At 40.4% G+C, this 9,685-nt stretch overlaps 1 protein-coding gene across 1 annotated transcript in view; it reads right to left on the bottom strand.

Annotated features, from left to right (window-relative positions):
* Positions 1-8,577, bottom strand: part of LOC110528148 (synaptic vesicular amine transporter) — a 20,035-nt gene extending 11,458 nt beyond the window's left edge. Inside the window, exons 1-9 of the mRNA XM_021609975.3 lie at positions 8,014-8,577; positions 7,540-7,712; positions 4,033-4,393; positions 2,022-2,080; positions 1,810-1,893; positions 1,528-1,620; positions 1,338-1,427; positions 1,187-1,230; positions 170-230 (exon numbers count right to left, since the gene is read on the bottom strand). Coding sequence (XP_021465650.1) covers positions 170-230; positions 1,187-1,230; positions 1,338-1,427; positions 1,528-1,620; positions 1,810-1,893; positions 2,022-2,080; positions 4,033-4,393; positions 7,540-7,672 — 925 coding nt within the window. The 5' untranslated portion in view covers positions 7,673-7,712; positions 8,014-8,577. The remainder of the gene's footprint in view (positions 1-169; positions 231-1,186; positions 1,231-1,337; positions 1,428-1,527; positions 1,621-1,809; positions 1,894-2,021; positions 2,081-4,032; positions 4,394-7,539; positions 7,713-8,013) is intronic.
* Between the last annotated feature and the right edge of the window lie 1,108 nt (positions 8,578-9,685).

Genomic DNA, 9,685 nt, shown 5'->3' with positions numbered 1-9,685 from the left:
CCACCTCTTTGCTCCCACCTCTTTGCTTCCACCTCTTTGCTTCCACCTCTTTGCTCCCACCTCTTTGCTTCCACCTCTTTGCTTAGTGTGAGTGAAATGGGAAATGGCACAGCAGGTGCTTCAGAATGAAGCAATAATATTACAGTATTAATAAGTGACGCGTTCTTACCTGCAGCAATGAGTATGTATGGATCTTTCATAAGACTCCATAGCGAAGACCCTTTCTGGCTCTGTAGAGAGAAAAGGGACACGAAATGTAGAGCTAAACAGAGAGCCATTAATCTGTCAAAACAGATTAATACAAAAAAGGCAGCCAAAATATGATCTAGGGTACGTAATTACTACAGTGCTTTTACATCATTCCACAATGATGTTTAGTTACTATCTGTGCTTATGTCAAACTGGAACACAATTCTCCCTCTCTATTCTGAGGATCCCTGCTCTTACAGTAGCGAATAGAAAATGTCCACACATAGCCAATGAGTTTACAAAAGACTGGCACAGTGTTGACAACAACCCGTTATCAGTCCCTCTGACACCGTCTCTCAGCTTAATGACAGATATGTAGTAATTGTGAGGATTATGTCATGACCCAGACCCATTCCACTTTCCCCTTTTTAATATTCTTCAAGACATCAATATCAAACAAAAAACGATTTCAAACATAAACAACCTTCCCCTATCATCCACAACCAAACAACGTCTAAGCGCCATTGGTCTGACAATCACAGCCACCATCTAGCACTCTGATTCAGTCTCTGTCTTCTTGGTATCCGTGGTGACTGATACACATCAGCCCCATAGACCAAAGTCATAGGGGCTGTGATAGGAATCTCTATCACAGGCACACATCTCCTCTAACTGGAATGGTAACCCATCATACCAGAGACCCACACATTTAGTGGTTTAAATTCAGACAGTTTTTTTTGGTTGTTTTAACTCAGACACCCGTCGCGGGTTTAAAACCTCCCGTTGCGAGCAGCGACCCCGGCTTGAGTATCACTGGTGTAAAGCACTTTAATCATCTGGAAAAACGCTGTTTGAATCCAATCCCAATCAAATCACATATAATACACTACTGATATCACAGTGATCTGGTGATTGTGAACACATTCCAGCACAATTCCAATGAATTTACATCAATAATCCTAAAAAAGAGCTGTTAAATCAATAGCCATACACTCACCTCTGGTTCCACCTTTGAGGGCTGGAGAATGAACAGTTGCAGTGCTGTTGGGAGACAGAGTCTGTACTTAGTTAGCATCCCTAACAGGTAACTTCTGATTGGAGAAAAAAGAATGTCTGCTTCATGATAGAGAGAAACATGGCCACATTACCTCCATCCAGCACAGCCAGAACAGCCAGAATGAGGAAAGGTGCCGTTTTCCCCACAAACTCATACATGACACTGCCAAATGGTGGGCCCACTGGGTGGAAGAAAGCAAAGACGGTCAATGGTTTTGGCCAAACATAGCCTGTTACTGTAGTCTACAAAGAGCTCAAGTGCACCATGAATTGTGTACATACCCAGCACACCCATGGCGAGACCACCGAGGGCTATCCCAATGGCATTTCCCCTCTCCTCATCATCTGTGTACACACTGGCAAGCATCCCCATCCCTAGAAGAAGAACAGGACATGATAAATGATTGTTCAACTTGAGAGACATAAAGATGCATAACAAGGTAGGCCCACAGTAATGAAAATGTGAAGATTCTGGAGAAACTGTATGTTCTTGCGCAGCTGTCTCAAAGTGAAGCTAATCCTGAAAGCGTCCATAAATGTCAGGGGTAATGCCAAGGACCTTACCAGCCACAGAGGAGCAGGAGGAGCCCACACCCTGCATGGATCTGGCCAGAAACAGCAGAGTGTAGCTCGATGAGAAGGCGAACACTTAACAACAACGACGACAATAGAAATTCAGACAAAAGAAAACATCAATCATGAAAAAACATTGAAACACTGTGTGAGATCTGAAAACAGGTGTGGATGTGACGGGTGTGGATGTGGGTAATACTTACTGATGGTTGACAGGAACATAATACAGAACCCGGCAAACATGGGGATCTGGTATCCTATTCTGTAGGCACATAGAGACATCCCTTCTCAATACTGTTCAATGTAATACAATACAATATAAAACAAGACAACAATAACTACAGCTCATCTAACACTCGGCAGTCTAGTTGCAGCAGTCGGGCAGAAATACTCTGGCCCTGTACAAACTCAGGTCAAGTTGTACAACTGATGTACAATGCGTTTGCCACAATGGTTGTGATACAACTGATATTTGTGTGATGCACAACTGAGAGTTGGTCTCCACAGAAATGTTTACATAACCATTGTGTGGTGTCAATGCCTTGTAATTATTTTTGTGCAGGAAAAGTGCTGTTGTATCACAATAAATTGCACATCAGTTGTTATACAACTTGAGTGTGTACTGCGGGCCTTGTTCCATGTAACTGACATGCATGACTTGCCTTGTGTTGTCCTTATCCAAGCCGAAGGTGACTAAGGGGAAATAATAGGATTCTATTGTTTGCTTCAATTACAGCATATTGTGGTGCCCAGTTGAGACGGTAAGTACTAGCCTTGATGCATTTGCCAATACTGAGCAGAGAGCACTGCTAGAGCTCACATCTTGACTGATTCCATACTTTACCCATGGGCGCATTCCATAAGAAAATACCTCACAGTAATGTCTCTGACACCTTGGTCTTCAGAATGTGTGCTGACATATAAAATACTTGTTCTAGACTATAATCGATATTGAGCAATTTTAGAACACAGTAAGTAGTTCAAAACAATAACTACAAGTGCTTGTAAAGCCCTACAAGCAGGGATCCTTACTGAATGCATGCTGCATGCATGCAGGGAAGCATAAATCCAACACAAATCACAAAACAGAAATTTAGCTACATGGGAGCAGGATGGATTAGATCTAATTTACATGACAATTGGTCTCAAAATAGCAATATAATGTAATATAATGTATATAAATGTTATCAGTTTTTGATTTTCCTCCCTGTCACTTGAAAATAGTCTGTTACTGATCTTTCTTTCCATAAATACTGTGATTTGACTTAGATAAATACATAAATATTATGAAATAATGACCTTTGACTGAGTACCCAAACTCAGGATAAGCTTAGTCACCATTCAGCTCTGGGCTAGCAGGAAGCCACTGTGACCTGGCAGGCACCCACACTGCATGGGGCTATGCACTGAACTGGGAAGATACAAACACTGGTCCAGCTTGCCTGCCTGCTGTCATATCATTTTAGTGTAATTCAAAACTACTTGTTTTAATTATTAGTCAAATCAAGTCATAACTGTATGAAACAACCACTTTATACTCCCAGGTGGCGCAGCGGTCTAAGGCACTGCATCTCAGTGCTAGAGGTGTCACTACAGACCCTGGTTTGATGCTGGGCTGTATCACAACCGGCTGTGATCGGGAGTCCCGTAGGGTGGCGTACAATTGGCCCAGCGTCGTCCGGGTTAGGCGAGGGTTAAGCCGTCATTGTAAAATAAGAATTTGTTCTTAACTGACTTGCCTAGTTAAATAAAGGTTCAATAAAAATAAATGAGTTCCAGCAGTGAATCATTTTAAATGCTAAAACTTTTACATTTTTGTCATTTAGCAGACGCTCTTATCCAGAGCAACTTACAGGAGTAATTAGGGTTAAGTGACTTGCTCTAGGGCACACTGACGGATTTTTCACCTAGTCAGCATGGGCATTCAAACTACCAACATTCGCTTACTGGCCCAATGCACTGAACTGCTAGGCTACCTGCCGCCGCTCTTCATAAACAAGGGAAACATAAATAGACATGTCTTATGAAACCTGAATTATATGACTATACAGCTAAGCTAGTTGCCATGCAAACCAGTTCACAGCTGGCATTCAATTTAAGATAATCTAGAAATAAGCATAAAACTATTGTATTTGAAAAAGAGTGAGTAACAGAAAACACACCAGTGTGGACATGGGGAAATGTGATGATGGTTAAAAGCTTTCATTCACCCACCTGTTGGTGAGAGGCCCAATGAAGGGGTTGGTGATGAGCTGTACAGTGGCCTTGGAGGCAAAGAGTAGTCCCACTTTCACATTCTCATTGAGCAGCTGGTCGTCTGCTTTGGGGCAGTCGGGCTGTGTGGAGTTGTGGGGTGTGAGAGCCGAGGTGGAAGAAGAGACCCCCTGCGTCTGACCCAAGGGTATGGGTGTGGAGTCCATTGGGGCCCCGCTGGTTACCCTGACAGAGTTGTCATAGAGGGACACGATGGTCTGGAAGGTTCCAGAAGGGGTGTGTGGGGAGGCCGTAGTGTGATTCTTGGCCATGTTGGCTGCTGCATCATCAATTGTGTATAGGTAGCTAGGGATGATGGGGACTACCAAGAAGAAAGGATCAGAAGAAGAGATGAGGGGGAGGGGGGGTGGGGGGGAGGTTCTATCTACATTCTGATATAACTTCTCTCCAATAGACCCACCCACAATTTGAACACCGTCTGTCGGGAATATAATTAAGAAATGATTTTGTATTTATTTTATTTGTGTAGCGGATGGTACATTAGGACACACACTACATTTGTTTCAAAGGTTAAGAATAGATTGATTGGATTTCACTAATTTAGCTATAAATATGGCAGATAACACAATAATTGGCCCCATGAAGATGGTTTTAACCTATTACTTTCATATTATTATGTTATTATCATGTTTTTATCATATTGTAACGATATGGTTATTAGGGGGTCATGACCGTCCCAATATTTGAAACAGGACAATTGGACCCCCCCAATAATATACCATGATCGGGTTAATTGTTTGGATAAAAAACTCCCAATCTAAAGCGCCTGGCTTTATGTGGTTTTGCACCAGAGTGCCCCTCTGCAGTAACTGTTCAGCAGCCTGCACTAACCGCTCTCTCTCTTTCTCTTTGTATACATGTGTCGAAAGTTTAAAATTAGTAAAACTTCATGAACATTTCATAGATGTATCCCTATGTTGTTGTGTAACTAGCAAACTAATGGTGATGAGATAATAGTGTGTAAAAATAGTTTTATACAAGTTATACGGAATCATGCAATGTTAGGTTGGCTATTGTAGCTAGGCTAACGTAAGCTAAATTAGCTAGCTAAGCTAGCACCAAAGCTAGCACAGTCTCTGGATATTTTCAACTGCAGTTTCCGATGAGCAGCACTCAGTGAGTCAGTGTTCACCTTTGTGAAAAAGTAGATAGTGCCTTTAATGGAGGTGCCAAAACCAAAGAGGATAAAAGTGCTGTACATTAGTTTATTTTTGGGAGTGCAAAAGACTATGTAAATGAATAAATGGCGACAAAGCTAGCTAGCTAACTACACTGTACAATTCCTAATAGACTGGTGCCCAAGTGCTATAACAAATGTTGTTGCCCACATTCTGATTTAATTTGGTTGTCATGGCAGGGGTCAGAGACAGGTAGTATAGAGAGAGGGGGACAGAGAGCACCGCCCATGTTGAGGCAGGGAGAGGACGAACAGGTCATCAGATTGAACCATGTTGATGTCTGTCATATCCACCTGGAAAAGCTGGATACCATAGATAGGAAAACAATCTACCATAATTGTATTGCGTGCAGTGACATGCATAAAAAGGTATTTGGTGCATTTCAGTGAATTGAGACTGAAGATCTGACTCCTCTCTGTACCACTATATGCCCACCTTTGTATAAGGTTGCAACAGGTTATTGACTGTTTTTGAATGTGTTTGTTTTTTACTTGATGGTGAATGACAATGAGTTGTTGCTATGTATTTTTGAAGTCTATTGCTTGAGCATGAGGCCATACTGATTGGGATATTTTGAAGTCTATTTCTTGAGCATGATGGCATACTAATTTATTTATTTTGAAGTCTATTTGCTATAGCATTTTATTCCTTATTGAGGAGTTATATTTTGACTGTCACTGAAGTATTGTATGAAATAATATTGCAATAAAACAGTGTAACCAAGTGAGATGTTTCTGTATTCAGATGGCTTCGACTCCTTTTAAGTGAATTCAGTACGGGAAATGAGTTATTCAAGACCATGTACTAGCCAACCGTGGTGAAGGTTACACAAATAGATTGATGGGTTTTTACATTTAAATGTAGTTAAAGAAGGGTTGTGGTGGTGACTTTCTGGACTGTTAAGAGTAACAACACAGTTAGAAGTAATATTGGTATTTCAGTTTGATTGATGTATATTGACCAAATTATCAGGACATTTTTGGATGTATTTTCCCTTAGAAATTGACGAGAAACAACCATTTCACTGCTATGTTTTATATCTTGAGGGGCATTCCCCCAGACCCACCCTGAGGGGTGTTGCCACCGGAACCCATTGACCTAATATGCAACACAAAGTTATGCCCTTGCTGTATATAGATTTGCCTCCAATCACATATAGGCATATACGGCTAGCTACTCTAAAGTAATTTCTGACTGACATATTCTGACATTCTTCCAATGCGCACCTGTGTCCAGTGCTCAATGGACATGTCCGGGAGACCTGGCCAGCGTTGAGAGTGTAATCTCGCGCGAAATAACAGCATTTACGCACACATATTTGTCATCTATAATCTATCGGATACGACTGGGAGATTCATTGGCAATGGCAGTTTTGATGCTTTCAGGTAAATCAAGTGAACTAGGGACATTGGAACCAAAAACATATCTGTAGCGGGTACACCATCCCGGTCCACCAGATTTGATTTAATAATTACTCTGTACTTGGCTTCGTGAAAGGCAATATACATTATGTTAAATTATGAACAATTCATCTCCTTGTGAAGCTTTACACTATAGGCTACAGCGTTTGAAAATTCCCTAAGGTTGTAAGCAATTTGACGCAATCTGATAACATGACTAATCATAATGGACAGATTAAACGTTTAAGGAACAACATTGTTGCACATTGGCCGCCTACTAATATGTTATTATGGGTATAATAGCATTTTAATTCAGAATCTGTTTGATTTATGAAATATTTGATGCATTCATTCTTACTCATTGTCATATCTAATATTGGATATCGGATGACAAACCAATCAATGTCTATCTTATTTGAATTCAATTAAATTAAATGACCAGGTCTATGCAAAGGTAAGAACTGAAGTAGCTAGTGTCTAATTTCGTACATTATTACAAAGCTTAAGGCAATGCTAAATTATGAGCAAATCATAGGCTTTAGACTAGCATAGTTTATTTCTTTTTTTATTGGAAAGCAATAGCCAGGACGCTGACATGAAGAACTTTTGTTCCACACCAAAAAAATAATAATAATTGAACTACTCGAAACAAAGAGGAGAATACTACCTTCTTAAAATGGAAATAACAAAACATTGCATGGTTCAAAATAATATCTGTTATATGTCCAAATTGTTTATGGGTTATTTAGGCTAGCAACGGACTCGAATTGGTTTTAGAAATGCATTTTTATGCGAACTTCAACGGGTGATATAACAGTTGACGCAACAGGTAAGCAGTGTGAAAATACTTTATCCAAAGTTGAACCTACCGACCACCGTTAGAAGCATATTATCCAGCAGCAAGGCGATGAAAACGATGACCAGGATCAACTTCCTCGATTGTCTTTCCTCTCTCATCCATGACAATAAATTAAATTCTCTCAGTGTGTCTAATCTTCCCATTTTTAGAGTTCACAAAGGAGCAAGTGAAAAAATATTCGGTCTGAAAAGAACAAACGTTATGGACACCAGAGAGTGACAGTCTGGAAACCAAAAATGTAGGCTACTGTAGTATAGAAGCCTAATTGCAAATTACGCACGTTAAAATGTCAAATAAATAAATGTTAATGTTGTATAAATTGTATAGATTTCACACAAGGCAATGTAAAATGCTCTTATACAGTGTGGCGTAAACTAATATACATTGCTTATGTGCCAGTAGAATAAAGTAGAAATTGGGACATCCGCTTCAAAAGATCGTGACCTGAAATGTGTTAAAAGTGCCATAATGGTTGAAATCTTACCTTAGATGCACATTAGCAAAAATCCCTTTGCGGCCGCAAATCCGAAAGGAACGATAGATGCGGGGCGTTTTAGTTACTTGAATGCTCCTTGACGTCATGCAACCTTTATCATGAACATCCTCACATACAGCATCACAGTGAGGGATACGCACAAGCAAATAACATTGAAGACAAAGTCGAAATCGTGAGACAATGTGGTAGTCGGGGTTTTGATGATGTGCATACTATGAAATTAACAAAATTGCATGTTACTCAAAGTTTTTAGTTACTTACACTGCTGAGGGATATCATTATCATTTTGAAACCAACTACAGTTTATCAGAGTAACAGTATGATACTGACAATCAAGCATTTTGTTGACTATGTAAGTCAAATGCGGTTAATTCCTTATCATACATAAGCAATAGCCTATATGTGTGCAGTAGGTGTGTGTGTGTGCGTGTGCTTGTGCGTGTGCTTGCTAGCACGCGAGCAATGTGGAACACGCTTAAAATATATTTCGCATGGGGCTGCGAACCAAAAGCTGGAGCAAGAACACACACTTGTAACTTCCCATGTTTCAATACAGCGACAGGCTCTCTACAATGTTATATAGATGCCACAAAACCTGTCAGGCCAACCGTCAACCCTCACAAAGTCTGTCAGACCCCGTTTTTACACGTTTGACCACTCCTGCCTCATCAAAAATCACTTTTTTTCAACCATGTGACTTGACCTCCTGAGCGTTCGCTCTCTGCGTTTATCAGATACCCTCATATTCCTATATTTGTATGCAAGATCAGTGCAGAATCATCTCTCAATGATTAAACTCTGTCTATTTTGAAAAGGACTCATCATTATGAATGCTTTTGAGCACTTCATTGCAGTAAAGGGTGGCAATGGCACCACCTTGTGTTTTATGCTGTCTGTTGCATCTTCATGAGACAATGCAAAACGAACACTAGCAGGCCTATGTGTTGGCATACACGGGGAACAACCTATCTTTGCATTTCCACCTCTGTGGAGACTAAAAGATGCGGCTGTAATCTGTCTAGACTTCACGCGACTGAAAGTGTAATTGCATTGCATTTTTAGGCCCTGGATTTATCCACCACTTTCATCCAGTTAAACTGAAGCAAATCTTAACCATATTGACATATTCAAACTCCCACCAGTTTCATCCACATCTAAAGGATCACCAAGTCAAGATGTTGTCCAAGATGACTTGTATTATAAAGATTTTTTTTTAAATGACCATCACGTTTCACCCACTCAATTACATAATCCTACAACCATTGTAGCCTATTTACCCCCTTGACTGACCTATGAGATCTCCAGTTCATTGAGTAACCATAGCCTCCTGCCCCTTTGATTACATAGCCAACACAAGTTTACCAAGAACACCTTTTCTCAACCGTAAGTGAATTTGTACCTTTGTTTTTTTGTGATTTATTAGTGCGTTGTTGCTGTAGGAGTAGATCCAACTATTTTATCTATTGGTTACCTCAACATGTAATGACACAGCTTTCCTGAAATGTAGTTGGCCTGTGCTGTTGCTACTGGGGTTTTATGTGAAGTGGTATGTTGGTTGTGGTCTCTTGTGATTGGCCATTGACAACAAACCTCCCTTTACAACATTGTTCCTCAGGTTGAGTTATGGGCCTTTTTTCAGACCACTCTCTACCTTTCTTTT

Source organism: Oncorhynchus mykiss, chromosome 1, assembly GCF_057628025.1.
Source record: "Oncorhynchus mykiss isolate SJ-2025 chromosome 1, ASM5762802v1, whole genome shotgun sequence".
NCBI lineage: Eukaryota > Metazoa > Chordata > Actinopteri > Salmoniformes > Salmonidae > Oncorhynchus > Oncorhynchus mykiss.
Note: the sequence above shows the minus strand (reverse complement) of the source record. Positions and strands in the feature narration are given on the sequence as shown.